The sequence below is a fragment of the Hippopotamus amphibius genome, chromosome 6, assembly GCF_030028045.1.
Source record: "Hippopotamus amphibius kiboko isolate mHipAmp2 chromosome 6, mHipAmp2.hap2, whole genome shotgun sequence".
In the NCBI taxonomy this organism is placed as follows: domain Eukaryota; kingdom Metazoa; phylum Chordata; class Mammalia; order Artiodactyla; family Hippopotamidae; genus Hippopotamus; species Hippopotamus amphibius.
Genome location: NC_080191.1, coordinates 31,238,244 through 31,263,347, shown reverse-complemented (window position 1 = coordinate 31,263,347; position 25,104 = coordinate 31,238,244). Strand labels below are relative to the sequence as shown.

The following is a 25,104-nucleotide window of genomic DNA, read 5'->3' as shown; positions in this document are numbered from 1 at the left end:
ATTTTTTTTTTTGAGTCTTTAGTCGAGAATTTCTTTATAAAATTCATTTCTTAAGATTGTTAAAATGATAAAATAAAATAATATATGTACAGGTCCTGCCCCAAATTTTTTTGCTTTCTCTTTTACTAATGGAAATTTACTGCAAAAAGATAATGCTTCTAGTGTGAAAGTTCAGAGAAAATCTTATAGAAGAGGTAAAAATTGAAATGGACCTTGAGAAATTGGTAATATATGCCTATATCAAGTTAAGGATAAAGAGATTTAAGGCCAAAGGGATAATAATTAAGGCACAGAATAGCAATATCTTGAAATGTTCTTTTTTGACTATCAATTCTTGAGTATTTACTTTTTGCTAGGCTCTTAAAATAATCTTATTTAATCCTTAAAAAACTTTGAGAGTAGTTTTATCATCCCTGTTTTATAGATGAGAGAACTGAGGCACAGAGGGTTCAAGTGTTCTGTCCAAGTCACACACTATATGGACAGAGAATTTAAACCCAGGTCTGCCTAATTCTAAAGCCCTCAGGATTAAGACCAAATCTCTCAGCTTCCCGGACATAGACAGGGAACTGTCAGTGTTTCACTTTGATTGGCACTCAGGAATCAGAGAAAGAGAAAGAAGATTGGAAACATTGTGCAGGATGGTTCAGAGAGAATGAAATTGGAAGGACCAGTTAGGGTAAGTCCTGGGAGAGGAAGTAAAGCTTGACCTTGGGAGGTGGTATGATGATAACTAAGTTGATTTTAGAAATATCACAAAGGTAGACTCATGAGATTTATTAATACTGATACTATAGAAAAGGGAAGTAAAAGCTTATTCAGCGATGGTTGGCCTGAAAACCCAAAATGATGCCCTAAATAGAAAGTAAAAGAAGAGAGTGCCCACTGGAGGGGGCAGAGCTGGAGAAGTAGGAGACTTTGAATTCACTTCTTTTTTTTTTTTTTTTTTAAATTCACTTATTCTTAAAGCCACAGATGGTATTCAGTTGCAAAAGGGGAATAAGTGAAAATTCCAATCCAAGTGTCATTTGATAAGCACCTGCTAAATACTAATGTTCCTTCGGGGTATTTTCACGTACTTTACTTATTTAATTCTCACAGCAAGCTCTGAAGTAGGCAGTTAGGGTATCAAGTGTGGAGTTTCAGGAAGGGGTCAGTGATGGAGATGGGGTTGCCAGGAGAGTAAGTGAAATAAGTCAGAATACCAACACAGCATCTTCTGTGTGCTCAAGCAGTCCCAAACTGAGCACAATAAAGGACATAAGAATACTAAAAGATGATCTCTCTTTTACAAGTGGAGTGGATGATTATTTGAAAGAGAAAAAAGGAACTAATAAGTAATAGAAAAAAGTTTAAACTTGAGAGATTGCATAATACAGACACTAAAGTTACAAGTTTCAGAGGAGAGACGTCTATGATTTCTGGTGTCAGGGGAGATAATGTGCACCTAGAACTTGAAAGAGGGATACTATTTGACTAATTGCTGAAGAATACATAGGGCTTGCGTTGCACATGAATGAAAAAGAAAATGAATGAGGACATGGAGATGTATGTGAAATTGATGTTTTACATGACAATGATAATATCAGAATGGCAAGAGGATAAATTAAGATTAGAAAACATTGGGGCATAAGAAGTGATCTTTGTGGTGGCAGATTACAGACACTTGGTCAATCAGGCACAGCTGATATTTGGAATGGAAGAGAATCTTTGAAAGATTTAAAGTAGATCAATGACACGAAAGCAGCGTGTCAGAGAGTGTGATCAGGCAGCCCTCTGCTTGAAGTATTGGAAGCAAGAAAATTTATGGAATAGTACTAAAGCTGTTGGGCCTAAAACATGGGTTGGAAGGAAGTTGGGGAACATTTCACAAGCCTTTTTTCATGAGGGTGGTGGTGGGAACTGCGTAAAGTGACTTAAGAAATCAATATCGCAACTCAAAATGCTACAAGCTATCTTGACAATTTAAGTTCACACAAGACCTGGAAACTTAAATGAGGTCTAGATATAAATAAAAAAAAATGAAGTATGTGTGACAATTGGCCAAAACCACAGTGCACTAAGGAAAGTGCTAGAACCAGACCTGTTCATAACCTAAAAGAGAGTAATAGCTTCCTTTTCTTCTTTGGCTGGTTTTTGTTGCTTTGCATTGATTTATTTGGATTCTTCAGAAGCAGCCATTTAATTCATGGACATTACAGGCAGTGAGAACAGGTGGTTAGGCACACAGACTCCAGAGCCAGACTGCATAGTTTCAAATCTAGGCCTTGCCCCTTGCTTGAAATTATAACTTTAGTCATGTTAATCAATCTCTTTAAGCCTCCATTTCCTCCCCTCTCAAATGAAGCTGATAATGGGATTGTTGCAGAAAACATGAGCAGATGGTCAAAGTGCACTAAAAGCCCAAAGCTTTCCAAGTGCTTATTTGTTTAGAACCACATCAACAGATAGCATGCTAGACGAATTTTGCCCATTCTAGTCATCTGATGTCTTCTATCCTTGGTTCTACTATCTATATGTTGCGGGTAATAATACATAATTTATAGTGTTATATTGAAGTTCATATGAAAAAATCGTGCATTATATGCATTAATGAGTTTGGTTTCAGTGTCTTCCCGATGAGTTCTACAAACCATGTTAGATTCTGTAGATATAGCAGTGAACAAATATACATGGTGCCTACTTCTCCTTTAAAATAGGATAACGGATATTACTTTATAGGGTTAAGGTATGGAATAATTCATGCATAGACACATGTACTTAGAATACTACCTGCCTATATAATATGTACCATTTATAGATGTATAGTGGTAGCAGAGGTGCCCAAATATAGTAAAATTATGGTTTTCTACCCACAACTTTCTTTTTTCTCTTTTATTTTATTTTTTTTCAGATCTATATTGGAGTATAATTGCTTTACAATGTTGTGCCAGTTTCCACTGTAACAAAGTGAATCAGCTGTATTTATACATATATCCCCATATCCCCTTCCGCTTGAGCCTCCCTCCCACCTTCTCTATCCCACCCCCTAGGTCATTACCAAGCATTGAGCTGATCTCCCTGTGCTATGCAGCAGCTTCCCATTAGCTATCTATTTTACATTTGGTAGTGTCTATATCTCAGCGCTACTTTCCTCACTTCATTCCATCTTTCCCTTATCCCTCCCAGCCCCAGCCCCCGTGTCCTCAAGTCTGTTCTCTATGTCTGCATCTTTATTCTTGCCCTGCTATATATACGCACCACTTCTTATTATCGTTCAGATTTAATTATCGCATGTTATTATCATTCTCTCCCTAGTAAGTCTTCCTTTACTGCCTTGTATACACCTTTAAGAAACATTTGCCTTTAAGTCCCTGTTGCCCCATACCTTGCCAGATACATGCTGTGTTTATTGAATTGAATTCATGATGTATAATATTTATCTCACTGAGAAAAATTATTGATGATCATCCCAGAGCAGCCCACTTTATTCATCCCTGAAAATAATCTTGTTATTTAGAAAAATGACAGGTTTCTAAGCATTGCAGGTACGCCTTGGATAAAGATTCTTAAAGAAGTTATTGGTAGTATCTCTAGAGATGGAGGCTCAGAATTAACAAAGCTGGGTTTGCTGTCTGTGTCAGTCAACTGCAGGCAGCATATAGAATTAGATGGAAGTGAGAAAAAAAGAGAGCCTATACTTCATTATGGGCGTTCGTAATTCCTGGACTTGGCCCCATGAGAGCTGCCTTCTGATTTGAAGCATGGGGAATTTGCTAAAGATAAATGTGTCCAGTTTTCATAGTTTTCTCTATCAATCCATTAAACATTCTAGTCATTATAAATAGCTAGAATGTGCAGAAATAGATCCAAACACTTCTGAGTGGCCATGATTCCTCTGCTGCTGCTACTACTCTCTCAGTCAGCTTCATTGTGATAAAGGGCGTTAGGTTTGGGGAGAAGGCCAGTATATAAGAAGACTTCTCTCCCCACGATATAATGTTCATATTACTTTACTTTCTCTTTGTACACGTAAGGAGAACAAACTGAAGACCTAACATTTCATTTTTCTCACATTCTCAGAATTTTGTCTCCTACCCTTTTTTTTTTTTTTTTTATCTCCTATCCTTTTGAAAGAGGTGTCAGATTCTAGAAGGATGTCTTTGCTGTGACGGAACTTTCATTACAGTGTCGTTTTGGTCTAGCCTTGTCACTATTAATGGCATGGACCTGCTGTCAGATAAGAATAAATTCCTTCTCAGGTAGCCTACTGGGACTATTCAAAGCATGTTCTAAAATAGTCTGAAAAGGAACAAATAATACAGAGTAATTTGAATTGCTGCATGAGAAGCAAGGAAAATTAGGGTTTAATCAAAGAATTATCAAACTAATTAGGTGTTATTTATTAATGTGTCATGTCTTGTAATAATCTTATCTGTCGTTTATATGCAAGAGCGCAGATTAAAAAAGCATTCTAGTGATTATGTGAATATATTCCCCTAGTGCTATTCTCAGGTTCATTTGGGTGGCCCAGCAGATAAAGAATAGGGAATCTAGGGCTTTTTAACCATTCAAATAAATGCATAGCTCTTAACCCTTTTCTTAAGCAGGTCTTATTTTATTTTATTATTTTTAAAAGCAGTCATTTTAAACTTAGAAATAAGTATGCCCCATACCTTTTGATATAACTAATTATAAACTAAGTAGTTTGATATAGCTCCTTTCAGAGAGACCTAATTTGGGAACCAAATATCCCCTGTCCATAACATTTATTGCTATATAGGATGTTTGTGCAAGATGAACACAATAGTGAATTTTGCAATAGTCACACTAATGGTACAGGTTGTAGACTGTGCAGCCAGTCACTCAGGATATTTTGGTCAATTCTATGACTGCTATTCTAGCTTAATGTATTTTATATTTTGGTTTTCTAAAATATTCGATGTTGAGGCAATAATAGTTATTCCCACATAGTAGTAATAATTATTCCACATTTGAAGATAATATGTTTTGCCTGTTTATCTCCTCCTCAACATCCAGGTTGATATGCTCAAAGCCGTCCTATCAGTCAGTCTCCCAGCAGTTACTGAACCCCTTGTATGTACTCAGTGCTGGTGGTCGTAACATGAATTTCAAAGCAGAAGGAGGTAACAATCTCGTCAGAAATTATTACCTATAAAACAATGAAAGTATAAAGAAGCTTCTGGGAGAAAAATGGTAGCAGGTTCTAATTAAGGACTAAACCATATGATGCTGATTATACTCACTATAAAGACCTAGAGAGGAAAGAGCCACAGAGGCTGGGACAGGCTTGATAAAGGTGAGATCCTAGTATTTTGTCAGTGTTTATCTTCAGCTTTATTCTGATTGTATTATGAGTTTCTTACAATGAGTTTAGTATTTATCCTTATTTAGATGACCAATTTTTTAAGTGGAAAAAAGTAGTGATATAATTAGACGTACTTTTTTATTTGCAATAGCAAGTGAGAAATCAATGCAGGAGAAAAACTGAACAAAGTAGTATCACACCATGTAGCTGCTGTTATCTATACCACACAGTGTCCTTCCAAATTAGAACCCATTATACTTTAGTGTCTGTTCTGTCATGCATGCTTAATTATTTATATTATATTTCTCAAATTCTCCACTACTCTTTATTTTATGCAATATTTCTGCTTTGTGGTTGATATGCTGGCTTCCTGAAGAAAAAACTGTCACCTATAAACCAATTTTTTTTTGCAACCACTCACATTTTTTAGATTACAAGCACGTGTTTAGTAGACAAGGTTTGTAGCAATTGAAATCTCTTATGCAAAGTGAGGAAAACAGACATAGAGAAAGCACCAACATTGTCATATTAAAACATCTGGTGAGAAACAAACTGATGATTTAATCTTCTCTTATATGGAGGTTGCATAAGATATGAACCTTTTCTATTTTCTATTATTCACAACAACGATTACATTAATAATGTTTTTTTCCCAGAGGAATTTTTTTTGTGTAAATTATAAATAGCCTCCTGGCAGACTCTGGATAGGCAGTGTGTACTGTTTTAAACGACAAAATAATATCAATTATACACAATTTAAAACAGGAAAAGAAGTTGGATGATTTCCAAATATCATTTAAGTGAGAATATATTTGTGAATTTAATTGTGGTGTTAAGCCTATTACATAATGATTATTAACATGTTCCCATTTTATCCTTTACCTATTAAGCACCAGCATTGAAATATTTAAATTTATGTTACCTGCCTATAGTTGAAAAATATGGAATTTTATCATCTTTATTAAAGCACGCAGTAGAAGATTCTCCACTAAAACAAAATGTCAACCCCTTTTTTCTCTTTCTGAGGTAAATTCCAAAACCAGAAGATTCTTTATTAATTTACTCTATGGTTCTTCTTTAGTCTTTTCATATCTCTTTGAAATGCTTGTAAACAAGGAATACTTTCATGTGTCAGAGACAATATGGGGGAAAAAAAGGAAAGAAATTGTATGTAAAGGATAGGACAATGGCAGCATCCTTTCCCTTTGCCAAGTCCTGCATGGTGTGGAAATAGCTCTAGCAGGTGGTTGAAAGGTACCAGACTGATTCTATTTTGTATGAATGAGATCCCTGTATAAAAGAGAAGCAACACTGTTTTTTAAATGCCATACAATAGCTTAAAAAAGTACCTTCCTGTATTTGAGTATAAGGATAAAGGAAATACACAATGAACCTTGAAAAACATGGCTTGCCTAGAGCTGAAGAAAAACTCAGGAAGTCTCCCAAACATTATTCTGTATCTACCCTTAAAAGATTTTTGAGGACTATCAGAGATGTTGATGACCACACTGATGATGAAAAGATTTACCACTCACTGAGGCCTAACCGTGAACCAGGAACTGTGCTAAGTGCTGCACATGGATCATCTCACTGAGTTCTCACCAAACCCTAGGAGGTGGGTTGTCAGTTCTCCACCTCATAGGTTAGGAAATTGAACCTAGAGGAAGTTGCAGAATTTGTTCAGATAGATGGATATTGTCTCCAGCGCTGTAGGGAGAATTATAAATATTTTTTGAAAAGGGGGTCACTGCCTCTTAGGTTTTCTTTTTCCCTTCCTTTTCTTCACTCTGTTTTGAGTGGTGTAATTTAAAACAAACTCACAATCTCTATTTCCATGATAATGTAAAATTGACATGTACACTTAAGTCTTGCCCATACAACTGCCAGAGAAAGCAGGCAATCTGCTGATAACTTTTAGCTGCCTTGGTTGGTTTGTCAGTGAAAGGAATCTGGTATAGAAAGTGCAAGCAGAGTGGACTGTGATTCCATACTCAAAAGCACAAATGGCTTCTCACCAAAATTACTGCAGAAATCTTGTACTGTGGTTTACTTTTAAATTTCCTGGGTATAAGATATCACCCAGTTTCATTATTAGATTTTTAGGCAAATTTGATTCTTAGTGGTTAGAGTGACAGCAAATTGAGATGAAAGAGAACATAGAGTAGATTTATCTCTAAGGTTGTTGGTAGGTCCTGAAGTTATTGAGAATAAAAACTACAGATTCTAGTAGTTTAGGAATTGATTTATCAATTAACTGTGCCAGTTGTTCTCTGTCAATAACCTCTTTGGTAGAATCCTCAAGTTAAACAATCGGAAAAGAAGTGACAGAAGGAGACATTATTTATCCTCCATGTTTAGATAGTTTACAAAAATGTCAAGCCCCCACCTCTTAAGAAGTGAATTTGTTATTCTACTTGAAAGTTATTTTAACACATTTTGTAAATGTAATGATTTTGTCTTGGGAGCCATCTTTTCTCTTATTTTCTCAACTTTCTGTTTGCTACTCACATTCCCAAAGATCAGTAGTTTGTTGTGACTTTATTTTCAGTCTCTAAAGAAATCAATAAAGTGTGTTGGATCTCTGAAAAGTAAAACTGAATGTAAAAACTGAAGTATTAAATTTTGACTTGAAAGCTGTGATATATTAAATGTACTCATATTTAGGGATATGCCATGTTATAATGACCTGGTTGGTAAACAGCAACCTTATTAGAACTGATACTTCTGCTTCGATAGCAATGATCAATTAAATTAAATGAATAATAGCTCATTATTCATTACTTAGTAAGTTAGCATGTGGTGGGGGGAGGGGCACGCCTAGGGATATAAATAAAACTTGAAATTTTTAACTTAAAATTTTATTGAAATTTTGTAGTTTTTCTTAAAAATTATCCATTTTTAATTCTATTCAATTATGTCCTTAAAATTTTAAGCATAAGTATACTATTTTAAATATTTGTCATGGAAAAAATTGATTTCTAATAAGATTAGCCATTGTTATACTTCTATCACTCAACTCCTCAGAGGATAGGCATCTCCATTTTGATAAAGAATGTTAAAAATGTTTGACATTGGAGAACAGCATCTCAGAGACCTAATTTGAATTAATTATAACTTCGAAAATTGAATTGACATAATTGATGGTCAAAAACATGTTATTTGTATTTCAAATCATCTTCAAATGAAACAAGGATTAAAACATCCATTAAAAATATCATTACGCCATAATATAGGATAATGCACTTAAGATCTATTTTCTTTTAATTATTATGAATATCACTGAGTATAGAATTCTAAAGCTTATATAACAACATAACATTTGTACTGAATTGAAATTGTTTAGCATTATTCTGGATTTCATCGTATATTTTGTTCACTGCTTGTCCCTCTTTGCTATCTCTAAAATAAATGTGAACAGAAAGACCACATGCTGCTGGGCAGAGCACTGCACTGGGAATCTGCCTTCATGGATCCTCCTTATGTGTCACATAGGTGAATTTAGCAAGTTCTTCAGCTTCTTTGGGTTTCAGTGTTCTCAGTAAATTCTTGTTTCCTCTAGCACTAAAATCCTATTCAAGTTATACATGTAGGTGCATAATTCTTTAGGCTTGAAACATACCACAATGGGTAATTTACATAGTCTTTCCACTTGAGGGTAACTGTAGATTCAGAATATATTGCAAGTGTTATATCTTGACTGAGCTGTTTGACTGATGAAGCTACCTTTCTTCATCTTTGAACTTTCAGCTCAGTTTTTCCCAGTAATCATGGATAAAGGTGTTAATGTTTCAGTTTCATGGAAAGATTGATACTCATAAACAAATTGGTAAAGATTCTCACAGAAAGAAAATAAATACTTTGGTCTGGAACTATAAATAATTGAAAAATAGAAAACCAAAAAATAAATAAATAAAATTTTATTAGTTTTAATATTTTGTTGGAAGTAGTTTGTACTCTACCAAGAACTAAAAATACTGTAATTTGCTCTGTTCATATTCAAACACTCCAGAATCAGTGTAACAGAGCAGCATTTAGCAACATTCATTTATGTGTTCATTCATGTCATCATTCATTTTTCTCCTGTGGTTATTCATTTTCCTTTACCAAATATGTACTGATAGTCCAGATTCTGTTCTCAAGTTGCTCATAGTCAAATCCTCATTTGAGGATTAAAAAAACAAAAATAACAACAATAACAAAAAATCCTGGCACAGACTTGTAAATAAACAAATGTATTGAGAATCAAACAATAGAGTGTACACTGGGTACTCTGGAAACATAAAGGTGGTGAAGGGAGTGGGTAGAAGGGAATCAAAGAAGAGATAAAAGACATTTCATTGGATGACTCCATGGCAAGTAGGATATTTGCAACCGAAGTACATGAGAGAGTTTTTATTTTTGTAAATTGAGACTGCAATCCATCTAAAATACCTCATTAATCTCTTTTCGTATTAGTTTTGGCCTTTGTGCTAAAAGAATAACATTCAGTTCATATTACCTATTTGTTTGTTTCTTCCATCTTTACTGTCTGCCTATTGTCTCACCTTTTGTATAAATAGGATTTGCTCTGGGGTTGACAGAAATATAATTTGGATAGCTATAAGGAATTATTTAGGAAAAGTGAAGAAATACTAATTCTGAAAGTTTTGAAAACCTCCCACTTGACAGTCTATCTAGAATTGTCACAATGAGGTCAGGTAACAAGATGGGCTACTTGAAGTCAATTTAGTATCTAATTAAGGTTAAATAGAACATGACCACTGAAGAAAACTATGAGACTTTTAATCTTAGGAAGTCAATATTTAAAGATCTTCTAAGAATTATGAGTCATTTATGACAATAGGTAAAATAATTGGCTTTATCTTGACCTTCCAAATAAATATTCAGTCAATAGAAAAATAAAGTGAGGTGAAAAACCTTTATCTTAAATGCTCTTGAAGCATCACCTTGGTTAGGGCACTTATCCTTCTAGAGACCATTTTTGTCCACCTGAAACATTAGGATGTTGGAATAGCTTATTTCAGAGATCTCTTCCACACCCCAAAACTCTATGATTATGATTCTCTGCATCTATTTTTGTTAAGTCCCAGACATCAGGTATTCTGTCATAATCGAGGTGCAAGGATAAATGGAACAATGATGTGATCTTAAATCAATCATATTTCCTTTCTTTAGTTGGCTTTTCCATGGAAGAATTATTTCTACCTTATAAATTGGAGATGCAGAAGAAAACATAGTAATATTACCTTTATCATTTTTAATCAAAAGAATGTATGAAATATGTATTTGGCTACTATTCCTTGCTTTCCATCAAAGCGAATATGCAAATAGATAATAACACATGGAAATACTAGGGAAGCTTTTTATCAGGATGCAAAGAAACCTTTCCAGTAGAAACATTTTGGCCTGGAGGATGCTCTTTGATCTAAGAACTTGAAGCTTTTGGTGTTTTAAACACCCTTATAGTAGGGTTGCACAGCCAATTTATACTAAATAATCCATTTGCTTAAAATTTTTCTAAAATCATGAAAAAAATCTTGAAAATTAATCACCAATATGATATATTTTTGGAATAATCCAACAAAGTAACTATGGCTTCTACTTCAATGTCTTCTATATGTGTCCTCTGGCAAAATTGAAAACTACATAATTCAGATGACAACAACAACTAAGCAGTTAGCTCATTATCAGCATCTAGCTGAGTAAACAGGAAATTTCCTGCCCTTATCTGAGTATTATATTTCTCATTCATTCCCAGATGCTCAAGACAAATTGTCAGACATCCTTGATTTCTTTCCCTCACTTACCATATCAAATTCACTTAAAAATCCTATTGGGTTTGTGTCAAAATGTACTCTGAATCCATCCACTTATCTACAATTTCTATGTTTTCATTGACCATATCTTTAAAATTGCCACCCATTACTCTAAATAGCGTTCCTTATTACCTTTGCTTGATACATTTTTAATAGGGTACTTATTTCCATTTTATTTATTTAGTTGATATTGTTTCCCTCTGCCCAGTAGAATCTCAGCTCCATGAAATAGGTGATTTTGTCTGTATTGGTCGCTGCTGTACCTCCATATCCTAGGAAAGTGCCTGTGCTGAGTAGACACTCAGGTACATTTTTTGCACGAATGACTGAATCTCCACTGCAACCACCTAGACCAAGCTCATGTCATCTCTCACCTGGGTTATTTCAATAGTCTCCAACTGATCTGCTGCCTCTCATATCCTTTCCTCTGCAAACATTGTTTTTGTTCACACAACAGCCAGTGATCTTTTAAAAACCTACATGTCATGCTGAAACACTTCAAAAGCTTACTATTGCCCTTAGAACAAATCCAAACTCACTGGAACAGCCAAGAATGCTCTGATATAAGCCTGCCTCTGCTTTCCAGCACCAATGACCTTTAAGCAAGCCAGGCTGGTTCCAAGCTTAGGCATTTTGTCTTGCCTTTCCCTGCCAGGAATCTTTTTATCAGACCTCTTCTGAGGTTTGCTCCTTTGTATTCAAGTGAGAAATCAAGCATCTCCCCCTTGGAGACAGAGCCACTTCATACATTATGCACTTGTGCTGCAGTTTGTGCATTTACACAAAGGCCCCCTGCTTTTCTCTCATCCTCAAAACTTGGACTGGAGCTGCAACTAACCAGGGGAAGAGCTACTTCTTAATTTTGCACTAAGCAAGCCCTCCTGGTCAAACTTTGCCACCCCGGACAGCACACACCCAGAAAAGAGACATTTTTCTAATTTGCACAAAGCTTCATGGTTAGTGGGGTCCTGCTCAGTGCTGACCCCATCCTTCCTTTTCTAACCAATTTAGTGTCATCTCTTTCCCACAGTCATTGTCTGCCTCCCTACTCTGTTCTGATGTCCCTTCATTTCTGAGACCTGAAGTTATCTGTCTTGCTTGTTTATTGCCTGTCTCCCTCCATCTTTAATGTAAGCTCCATAGCAATAGGGTCCTTCTCTGTCTTCCCTGTGGTCCCTCACTGATTTCCTTTGTACTGTTATGCCCAGGAACACTCACAACAACCCAGCTGGAAGAGATATTACTGTTCTTATTTTACTCTGAAACAACTGAGACCTCAGTTAAGTGATAATTGACTGTTTACATGTACCCTTCACAAGATTGAGTACAAGGGATGCAAAGTACATGTGTAGAATTTAGGAATACACAAGTGGGAGGTATAAAGATGCCTATGACTTGGAGTAAAAACCTTGATCCATCCACCTCATACAAACTCCTGAACTTCAGATTCCTTATTCCTCATTTCATAGGCAAATTTACAAGTCTGGGATTATTATATGAGTGGTGTCAATTTTTTTTTTTTTAATAAATAGAGTGGGAAAGGGAGGAGTGGTTAACACTCTATATCCCTCTCATCCCTTCTCTCCATTTTCTAAGTGGTCCGAAAGTACAAGGCAGAGAAAGAGACACTCAGTAAGGAAACTCAAAGGTCAGCATGTCCCTATTTTAATAAAGGACACTAGTAAAATTACATGTATCAGCCTAAAATAGAAACTGCAGTTTCATTTTATTTTAGTATTTGTTCAGTTCTAAACTTTGAAAATATTATTCTACATGTTACAAAAAAAGTCAGTCTAGGAACCTTGTGCCAATAAATAAAAGTACACTTGACAATCATTTTCTTACTAAATTCAGATCTTCCCATTTTATGTTCAGTCACAGGTTCATAAGTACTTTTAACGATGCTGACAGAATGAACTGGGATAGGGATTTGTAATTATGCACATTTGGTACTTTTTCAAGATGTAATTGAGTTTTAACTCAGCAGTCATTTACTAGAGTTACACCTTCTCCAAAGATTTATAGCCATTCATTGTTTTCAGCACAGGAGGCCTTCTGAAGAGTTTGTAGTCTTCTGGGTGTACTTGGTACCTCCAGGAAAATGCAATGAGGGCCCAAGGAAAAAGTAGCTATCAGACATTAGCATAAAAAAATCCTCAACATTTGTTTCAAGATTTAGGGGCTAGAATTTAGTGTCTAGAAATGGTTTAGAAGTAGGAAATCTCCTTTGATAAAAAACTAGGTAAATTAAACCTTAGTGTAGTGAATTGCTTTTTCCTTCACATTCCTGAATTCTGCTCACAGCCTCCTTCTTGACTTGAGATTCTGGGTAATTCCATTCCTCGTTTCTAGAAAAGTAAACATCTGTAACTTAGATCATTGGAAGGAATGCACACTGTATACTGTCCCCAGTGGAATTTGACTGAACAATCATATCGACTTGGGTGAGAAAAAACCCCAAACAATAAAATATTGGCAGCTTACAAACATGCAATTCAGGTATTATGGAAATAAGCCAGCCAAAAAAACTCAAGGAACAAAAATATGGCCAATTCACTATGTTTGAATGTCAGAGGAATGTTCAGGTAATAGCTTGTAAAATGAAGGGCACCTTTAGAGTTCCAATGTAAATTTCAGCAGCCCGAATTTTTTTCTTCAGAGAGTAACAATACTCAGGAATTCTAAAGAAATATATTCCTAATAAAATGATAAGCTTCTTTCCTGTAAATGAGTTCTGCTATTTCTGTCATGTTTAATTTTATCTGTTGTTATGTCTTTGTTTTCTTACTTCAAAAGTCTGTTTCAAGTCCTCTTGTGTAATTAGATGGGATGTATATTGTAAATACATTGTAGGAAAAAAGAATATTTTGAGTATTTACTATGTGTTAGCTGCTTCATCACTTAATCCTCACAACAGCCCTGAAAATTTTCCTTATTTTATAAAGGCCATGAGGCTTGGGTACCTCATGAAACTTTCAAATTCACACAGATTGTAAGTGATGGAGCTGAAACTCTCATATTTATCTATTTGACTATAACCATGTAGTCTTTATATTAAACAACATTGCTTTCATTATAAAATTTGTTATTAATATAACATATTCATATAAAGTCATAAATTATTATATTCATATATTTTTTATAATACTCTATGTAATATAGTCATTCATATAGCAAAATGGTCTCTGATTTCAGTAGCATATTCTGACATTTGAACATAAAAGAAGACTTTTCTATAAGTCAGTACTAAAGAGTCATGTGTCGTTCTCAAGTATGACATGTCTGATTTGTTTTGGTGACCCCTAGCAAAACAAAAACTTGTCCGGAGCTAATAATTCCCCTGCCAGGGCTGCCTAGCACTGTCACATAGAGGCAAAAGAATATCTGGTTTTGTCTTTTTCTTGTGGTGCTGCTTCCTGACTGCGTCCACTGGCTCTCTGTCATGCAGTTCACCATTTTAGAGAGTGTAATATTGTTGATTACAGTGGTAGAGAATTTCTGGTATAAACTGGATATTGTACATTATGTTGCAGAAGCACCAGTTTGATTGTTTTAATAGTTCTACGTATTTTGGCATCCAGGGCTTTTTTTCACCGGATACTCTCTGTCCGGAATCCCTCCCTCTCTTCCTCCATTCTTTACTTTTGAAACTCATTTTGGACCTAAGATTTAAGAATCTTTCTGTGACATTCCCTCTGTATGTATAATTTCCCATCATCACACTGTATTATAATGATCTGTCTGTAAGTCTATTTCAGTCATTATATTGGGAACTTCTTATAGGCCGGTTTGGGGTTTAATGGTTCTTCAGTGCTGGGACATAATAAGTGCTCACTAAATTTTTTTTTAAAATAAAATAATGACCTCATAGTTCCTCCAGGAAAATATGAGAATATTTTGATAGTTTAAATTATGAATTATTCCCTGGGGAAATAATTGAATACATTTAAAAATAAATTCCTAAACTGCTTATCAAGACTATGATTATACATCACTGCTGTTCAAGAAAGTATTTGACAGGAGAGAAAGCAGTTTAAACAGGCAGGATTCCATGAGGGTGTTTTTGAAAGCCTTAGTGTTTAGAAACAATTGATTGATGTATATTCATGGTCACTTGTATTTTAAGCTTTAGTTATTTAATTTACTCCTGCCTCAATCTATTAATAGATTCTCTCTAGATTTTAAAAACTACAAAATATCATCTATTTTAGAGAGTTTCTCAAGAACAGCTCTCAAGAAGGATTTGGGAGTGAATCTTCTCAAGTATACATCCCTTTGACTTACAAAGCTGGTGGAATCAGGGTGGAAGCTCCACTTCTCTGTCTCTCTCCAGCTGCAGAACCCCCTTACATGTGATGACCCCTTATATGTGATGACCCTTTGCCTGCCTTGGGCAGTCTGGAGGAGCTTTTAGCACCTCAAATCCACTTCTTAGGAGCTGAGCACCTGAATCCCTGTTCACTTCAATTTCAAACTGCAAAGTGAAACTTATACTTACATCCTAAGACACTTGTGAAGATTAAATGACAATACATCAAAAATGTTTGGGATCATTCTAGGCACATAATAAGCACTATATAAATGTTAGCCAGGGAAAAACAATGTCAATCAAACTCCTTTTTTAGTGTGCCCATCCTTACCTTTTTTTTTTTTGCTAACTGGAAAAGGAAATTCCATGTTGTATTATATTTCCATCAAATCTTTGCTTTCATGAGGAAAATAATTAATACTAATATGGATGGATACTTTTCTAGGTATATGGCCTGCATGTTATGAAACAATATGCTTTGCTTTTCTGCATACTTGAACACACTCAGGAGTCAACCTGGATGGGTCTAACAGCTAGAAGAAAGTCGTATGATGAGTGGAGACTAACCTCTTCTACTCAGCTTGAGGGCCTGGAATTCCTCCCTTCTGGCCACCACAGAAGGTGGTGTGTATGCAACTCCGGTTGCTAATCCACAATTCACCAAAGCAAACTAATTTTGACAATATAAAAAAGGAAGACTTCCAGTAAGCAGGCAGGTCTGCTGACATTTGATAATATCTAGTTGTCAGTGAGATTTTAGAAGGTGCAGGTGCCTGCGTTGATTCTTGGATTTAAAAGAAACACACAGCAGGAGTTTATGGAATGAAAATGAATGATAAAACATTTTGCAGGCATTACATATGGGATCATATGATGTTAGTTAATGTTTACAGTTCGTGGCCGGGATGGTTTTGGTTAATTAAAGAAATCACTTGGGATAAGGAAGTACTCAGAAACGATTGTGGGATTTTACAGTTCATAATAAGCCCAGAGACTTGAGGGAGGCTTTCAAGTTTCTATAGAACTGAATATATTTTCCCTTTGGCTCATTATTTACTTAACTGCAGGTCATTTATTTTGGCAGGAGAAAATGTACCTGTTCAATATCAAAAGGCCTATGAATTTTAACCTTCTTTTATTGCCTTATTATATCACCTGAGAATTTTTAGTTAAATGAAAAAAATGGTGATTTTTCTATATATTAGGATTCCTCTTAGCTTCTGTGATTTTAGTTTCCATAATTTGAAGTGCATATTGAAAATAAATTGCTCTTTTTGATTTCATGTAGGTTTTCCATTAATGAAGTGCAGTAGATATATTTGACATTGTAAATACATCTAAGAAAAATATTTTCAGAAATAGCTCTGAAGATAGCTGAATCTTTATATGTATCCACTTAAAGATCTCACCTAATAACAATTTTCTTATTGCATAATAATATGAATTTATACTTTGGATTATGAATTATGCATGTTGGGGACAGATCTAGCTATTTTAGTTGTGGATATTAAATTTATTAATACTTTTTTTTTCAATGCTTACTCCTGCATTGTGTGCACAGGACAAAGCCCAGCCATACCACCTCCGTTACCAACAGAACAAGCTTCCAGACCCACTCTGGCATCACCTACTCTTGAAGGCAAGTATTTTATTTTTCCAAAGATCGTCTCTGTTATAGATAAAATACTACCACAGAGAGGTGTTATAAATATAGAATAAAACTGTAACAATTGCAATTTTTATTATTGTATTTGATATTGAACTGGCAATTCAGAAAGGAAGATCTTTATTTTTAACAAACTCTTCATTTGAATCTTGTACACATTAAATGTTGAAAAACTTTGGTTTATGTTTATGTGTAAAAATTATTACAAATCCAACCAATTGTTTTACACCAAATGTCTGAATTTGGTAGCCTGCTTCAAAGAGTTTATTTATTTATTTATTTATTTATTTATTTATTTATTTTTAAATTAAATCTGAATGCCTTGGTAAGAGATGCATTGTCCAATTGATCACAGACCCAAAAATTGTTTGGCTATACATTTGTATTTTAGTCAATACATTTATTTATAGTACAGTCAGTAACCAGGGAAGGATTTTAACAGCCGAGCAAGTGAAGTTTTACTAAGTTTATATTATAATACCAGCATTTTCTATGTACTCTTCTCCCAGATCCTGACCAAATCATGCCTGTGGCTATGCTCTCTTCAACTCACATTTATTTAGAATATTATTATGTTGGCTTTACTTACATGCATTTCACATTTGACATTTCAAAACCCTGTGAAGTAGCCATTATTATTAATGTTTAACAAATCTAAGCTCGCAGTTTATTTTTGCTAAATTAGTAGATAGCAGGGCTTGGATTCTAGCCTTAGATTTCTAGTTCTATACGCAGAGATCCTTCTGTCATATTACTATGCAGAATTTGGAGTTTGAGGATTCTAACTTCACGTCTTCCGAGACTCAACAACTTTGATAAATGAGGGCATAACGTTGTGTGCTTTAGATTCCATGCAGTTCTGTGATGGAAGTGTCATGTTCTGATGTCAGTCAAGAGTACCCTAGTAATGTTTATCAAAATTTAATGTGCACACAAATCACCTGGGGATCTTTGACAATGCAAATTCTGATCAGATAGGTCAAGGGTGGGGCCTGAGATTCTGCATTTTTACCAACCTCCTAAATATTGCTGCTACTAGTCCAGGACCTCATCTTGTTGCAGAAAAAAACTGATCCCACGAGAAACCAAGCACAACACTCGCAGAGTTGGAGAACTCAGGTTTATTGGGCCGGCGGACCCAGACGAGCTAACGCTCCAAAATTCGGGGGCCCCGTTTCAGGGGAGTCTTCTCCTTATATAGGTTAAAACATACAGCTATAACAGGTACAAACTGATTGGCTACAAATTACTATAGGTCACGGGCAGTTACAGAGCACGGGAGTTGCCATGGGTTACACACATAGTAGGGGATCCTAACAGGAACTTGTAGGAGCCGGACATTCCATTCCTATCAGGACTAAGGTCACAATTTGCATTCTCACATTGGTTGCAGGTTGAAGTTAATGGTCACTTAACAAGTCTACGTGCAAAGGGTCTCAAACAAAGGCTTGGGGTGGGTGCCTGAGAGCGAGACAGTCTTCCCTTATCTGATCACTCTTGGTAATTCATTTTACTGTTTAACTGAGAGTGGCAAGCAGGCCTTTGCAAGGTAGAGGAGAGTAAACAATTACAAGTATGGAAGTTTCAATTTCCTCATCAATCTGAGTAGTAAATCCCTAGGTGATTTAGGAGGAAGGTGGAGAGCAATTGAATGTTTCTAAAAATGCTTTTAATTTAGTATTAGTTACCTAAATGACCTATTATTGGCCAAATGTCTTTCCGAATGACTTAGAATGATACACATGGAGCAATTTTGACTGCTAGTTGTCTGGGAAAAAGCAAAAGGTTTCAAGCCACATACCTAAGCATTGTAGAAAGGCTCAAAAGAGAGCAAGAGAAATGCCACTGGGAACGGGGAAAGGTTACATTATGCTTGTAAATTATAACAACCTATTATATAATATGTAAAATATTTTGATTTGGTCAGCTACAAATTGAATGAATTAACAGTTGCAAATTTCAAATAAAAATCCCATACAATCTGCAAGTCAGTACTGTGTCAAAACCAGTCTGAAGTAAAAAATTTGTTTGGTTATTAGAGACCATGATTTAATGAAAAGTTCATGTAAAGTCTCCCTCCAAGAGTTCAAATCAACAATGCTTCTTGAATATTTAGAGAACAGTCCAGGTATAGTCCAAGGTTTGAAACTTTTGAACTCAGCTAAAAACTCATTTATTTTAAGGCCCACGCTGGTCTTTTATTTACTGATTTTTGAATGTGATCATCTTGGAGTATGGTGAGCTTCCCACTGTCTCCATGGACTTTCACCCCTCTTTCTCCCATTTACTCACTTGGGTCCAGACTTCCTTTGTGTGTGACAATTATGTGAAGACAGTTTCTTCTTGATATAGTAATTTTTTAAATTCCTAATCATCCTTGGAATCTTAGCCTGCAAGGGCTACCATAGCAAAATGCCACAGACTGGATGGCTTACACAACAGAAATTTATTTTCTCACAGTTCTGGCAGCTGGGGTTCTCAGCTCCGGGTGCCAAAATGATTGGGTTCTGGTTCTAGTGAGAGCCCATTTCCTGGCTTGTACATGGCCACCTTCTTGCTGTGTCCTCACACGGCAGAGAGAGTGCTCTGGTGTCTCTTCCTCTTCTTAGCAGAGCACCAGTTATTGGATCAGGACTCCACCCTTACGATCTCATTTAAGTTTAATCATCTTCTGAAGGCCTGTCTCCAGTGCAGTTACATGGGGGTTAGGGCTTCAACATATGAATTTTGGAAGTCCATAGCACTTGGTAATCTCTAAGCTTAGTTAATGTATAAGTAAAGCAGCTTAAATGTTTACCTCATATAATCTAAGTTGTTTAGTAAGTTGTTTAATGATTTCTTTTCTCAGTAATCAATGATTTTGCCTTTTTCATTTCTATCATATATGAGTTTCCAACACCATAACTGAACTCAAATATAACTGAGTTTATGCTGAAGTTAATAAAACAACAAAAACTCTAAGTACTCTCATTATTGGCTATTGATGTGTATCATTTACCTAGCTAGTAAGTAAATGACAGAAAGGAATTATAGTCAGAGAAAGAGAGAGGTCAGAGTTAAATTTCTTTTGGCATTTGGACTATAATAGCTTATGTGACTTGAGATAATTGGACAAAAAACTGACCAGTGACCATCTCGTTGCCCAAATGTTCACAAAACAAGAGACAACTTATAAATGATAGTGTCACCTTCAGGTTTCATCAGCTTCTAATCCTGTTGTTGCTGTGAGATGGACATAACTCAGGGGGCTGCCATTCCCCAATCTGTGGCATATTTTGATAGTCACATTATTCAAATGTTTGACTCCAGTTTACCTCCTGGAAGAGGTTCATAAACCACCCTGTAGCATATGTTTTCCTATCAGTCTGTCACTTGGAAAAGAATGTGTCATTTGTTAAGTGGGACACTTAGGTTCTATTGTTATCCTTAAAGAGAAATTTTATTTAACATTTCATCCTGGAGCCCAATACTACAGTTTAAGCGCATAACTTAACAATGTTGCAGGGTTACAAGGCTTTTGTTAGTAGACGAATGGTGGATTAAAAAAATCCACTTTTTATCTGCAGAAAGGCACAGTCTTTGCCTTGAGCATGCTGGCACTGAGCAGCTTCTCAAGGCGTCCACGTTATCAGGCTACGCTGAGATCATAGGCTTTGTCAGGGCTTGCAGATGTGCTGCCTGTGCCTTCATTAACATAATTGATTAGGAGCTAGGACATATTTAGTATTAATCAGGCTGTTTTTAGTGAGGCTGATTATGCACAGTCCTTGATGCACTATTTTAGTCTGGAACTTCCTTAGGACCAAGTTGCAAGAAACTGGCATTATGTAAAAAGGAACTTACATGTGACACTAACGTATGCTCTTTGATTTGAGGAATACAGTTATAACAGGTTAAAATGTAGGAGCTTAAACATATTTTGCATTTTAATGTTTAAAAAAAAAGGAGGGCTTATATATGGACTAGATTATTAAGTTTGCTCACAGGAGATTGGAAACAATTTAGTATTTTATCAGTAGAAATCTAAAAAATCTTGGACCTTGTTATGGGTGAAAGCATTCTACATATCCGTGAAGGCCTTAAAAGCTTCCTTTGTGCTTTCATAGCCCTTAAAATAATAAGTTTCTCACAACTCTTGCTTCATTCTGTGAAGTATCTATGCATTTCTTATCTTGGGTCACTTATCTAATGCCTGGAAGTTGTGCCTGGTCTTACTAGAACTTCACTCCTCTCCTCACACTACACACTTTGTACACCATAATGAAATTCTATTGCTGTGAATCTTTGGATATAAAGACTAATTGTGTATTAAATCAGTTGTTTTATTTGACTCCTACTGCTGTATGTTTTAGAATATGTTTGGCCTTTGGCCAGGGGAGTTGGCTACAATAGAATTGAAGAGATCTTGTATAATGACCACCTCAGGCAATCCTTTTGGCCATTGTTGTCAATTTGCATTTAATTATGGACATAACTGGAGCTAACAAATAGAAAGCCACCTTCAATAAAATATTACTTCTTACGATCTTTCAAAACAGTGTTAAATTCTGTGAGGAGTTAATTCTATCTGTTTTGAGCTCTCACTAGTGCTGAAAGGCTTGTAAGTTCAAAAGGCTACTGTAGTTATCCATATATTCCACAATGGGACAGATTTATGTGAGTACCTCACCCCCTTCATCAAATGGTGCCTTGTTATATGAACATCACAGGTGGTTTTAACCCTTAGTGTGAGAGCCTCTTTGTTATCAAATGTTTGTCAGAACTGTATTTCTTAAGAAAGATTTGTCCCTGACTGCTCTCAGAGATAGTCCTCAGTGATTAAACAAGACAGATTCAGGCAACATTTTCCATCCCCTCTCCAATCATCAAAAAAGCTGCTTCATTAAATCTTTGTATAAGTACAATTACTGGATATCATCCTGTTATTCTGTAATCAACAATGCTGGAAATTTTTTTTTCTTTCCTGCTATTCAATACAACGCTCTCCCCCACTACCAAACACCACATTTTATGTTATCATTGATCCCTAAAGAATTAAAGACTTCCATCCACATGTGATTGATTACTGGACATTTAATGTATCAATAAAGTGGTCACACCTTGTCTATTGTGGCAAAGATATGGAAGGAAGATGTTATGTGATCTCTTGTTAGGTATATATCTTATACTTAAATTACTTTTAATGCTGCATTACAAACATATAATTTGCATTAATGGAGCCAAATAAAGTAAGGTGAATGAATACTGTATACCCTATCATCTTCTCGAATAAACATGTAACTGGTACTAACTTAGTATTACAGTTGTGAATAATATTATAAATGCCATCAGGAAAAAATGGGCAAGAGAATTCTAGAGAGAAGACTAAAGTCCTAGCTTCCAGTTGCAGCTTTGACACTAATCAGTTGTATTATCTTTGACAAATTGATTGATTTTTTCGGGCCTCCATTTCTTTACCTGTCAGCTGTGGGGACTGAACTTAAAAGGCCTCAGAGATCTTTTCTGCTTTAACACCCGGATATTCTAAGCTTATTTTTTTCAGGCTGGTGGGTTGGTATTAAGCTGCATTAAGAGCAGAGTAAAGACTCCATGGCTTGGTATAGTGTTTAAATAGCTACTGTAGATATGTAAGGTAAGGCCATGGCCTAGATAGAGATGTCACACTTGGGGCAGTCAGGCATGTCCCTATGAAATAGATAATACTATGAAGCATTATTTTCTGAAGTTCAAAAGTGAGTTGTACAGATCATAAAGGCTGTAAAAGTTAGGAAGAAGATGAGATATGAGTGAGGCAAGGCTATGCAGTGAAATCACAAGACTTGCATTGGACCATAAACAGTAAGTTGGTAGGGTTTGTGTAGAAGAGAAGAGCAATATAAGAAACTTGTTATAAGATAATTTTTTACCATGGGATGCATTTGAGGACAATGTTGTACAGGAGCTAATGACGTTTTATTTACAATTCTATTAAACCGAGAACTTTATCATCTTAGCTCTTCATTGAGATATATCCCGAAAAGCAAAAAGCATAAAATAATAAAATAGAAATTTGGCCTGGGGTCTTACTCCATTAACCCTATGACACAGTAAATCTTATCGAACTTTAGGATAATGCAGTATTTTTCTTTGTTTTGAGATGAAATAAACTTGTACCTTTGGATGATTTTTAATGGGATTGCCCTTTAGTTATACATTTTGGTAATATAGGTCAACTGTACTACTTCCAGTGCCTATTTTACTTAGAAAGTTGCTATCAGGACTGTGTGAAGTAATGCATATAGCAATTCAGCACAATTAGGTACTCGGCCAGCAGCTACTATTATCATTATCGTTTTCTAAGTCAGGAAATTTCTCTTGTATGTATAGTAAATCATTAATTTTTATGGTAGTTTTTTATTGGTATCTGTAGAAGATAATATGATAATCGCATTAATGACAGTAGTCAGTAAACAGGAAACTCTATATAATTTCTTAATATAGGGCTCCAGTCATATCGTATAGAATTTTGTACACACAACTGAATCACTTACACCTCCTCAAGAATGCATGAGCCTGCTAAAACAACTGAGCAGGGGAGAAGTCTGATTAGATGTGCATTTTAGATCACTGTGTCAGCTACGGAAAGGGTAGATGGTGAAGGGTGGGGCTTGGGGGTTTGGAGATAAGAAAAATCTAGGAGGCTGCTGCTCATGGGGGAAAATTATGCTACTTTTCTTTTAAACAGTCCATATTTAACCCTCAAAACTATTCCAAGCAGTGAATATGATTTATATCATTTTACAGAGACGATCAGAGGAATCAAGTAAATTGCCCAAGATAGCACAGTCCCAACAGGGGTAGAATTGGAATTGAAATCCAGGTATCTCATGCCCAGGATCAGTCTATTCCATGATCTTTGACTAGCAATTAAAAGTTAGGGCTGAACATAATTGCTAAAGCCTTATCTCACCTGGGTAAATGAATGGCATTTAGGAATAAGAACAGGTTCGGGGAGATGGTAATGAGTTCAGACTTGCTAAGTGCATCAGGGTCCCTGGAACTTTCAAAATGGGTGATTAAGAATGCATAATGAATGTAGACTTTATAAAGGCTTGAGCAGAGTTGTGGTGAAGTGTCCCAAAGCTAGCCAACACAGGAAGCCTTTATCAGCTCCAGGCCCGAGGAGGCAGGGGAATGGAGTGTTTTACAAACCCCCAAACCTTGTAACTCTGGGAGAGAGACACCCAATCAAAACTATGCCATTTCGTAGAACACATCGTCAACAATCTGTAAAATGACGTATGTAATATCCTCAGTGACCCAGAGGGGTAGTTGGAGAATAAATGCCCAACTCTCTCTCTTTTTTTTCTTGCTCTATTATCTCTTGATGTTGCTCCCACTGTCCAAATTAACCTGAATCCAGAGGCTGTGTTAATCCTTGGTTAACACAGTCCTTAAAGGTCAGGGAGGATATTGGACCTGGAGAGAAAATGAAGGCTCTGCCCCATGTGGGGCAGCATGTTGAATGGGATTCACACAAGTGGTCATCTGCAGCAGACAACTGAAGGTAGGAGTGTGGCATTCATAAATGAGAGAGAGATAGAGGCTGAAGCTGTAAGCTTACTCTAAGCATGGCATTTCCTGAAGTATGTTATGGGGAATTCTAATTCTATGATATTCTTGGTGAAAAAAATTCATAACAATACTCTGGGTCGCATAATATATTGTTTCCTTTTTGGACAGTCACAATGTACACAAGTATATTAAAAGAGCCATGAAATTCTTATTAGAAAACTGTTTAATTCTTTTTAAACTCAGCGGTCACAGAAACACTTCTTTACCCAGTAATACTTAACTGAGCTCCCAAGGAACAAGAGATCTTAAAAATACCCTGTGTCATAGCTTGGAATCTTAGTGAACTTAGATCTTCGATCTTAGTTTGGAATATAACTGAATGGCAGGTCAGTCATAAGTGTGAGTGAGGTTTAGTGCATTCAAGAAGGAAAATGTGGACATTGTTTTAGTC

At 35.8% G+C, this 25,104-nt stretch overlaps 1 protein-coding gene across 10 annotated transcripts in view; it reads left to right on the top strand.

Moving 5' to 3' along the window:
• TRDN (triadin) overlaps positions 1-25,104 on the top strand; it is a 376,282-nt gene that overhangs the window by 140,683 nt on the left and 210,495 nt on the right. For all 10 annotated transcript variants that reach the window (XM_057739762.1, XM_057739763.1, XM_057739759.1 and 7 more), the window contains one exon: positions 16,995-17,072. In XM_057739762.1, coding sequence (XP_057595745.1) covers positions 16,995-17,072 — 78 coding nt within the window. The remainder of the gene's footprint in view (positions 1-16,994; positions 17,073-25,104) is intronic.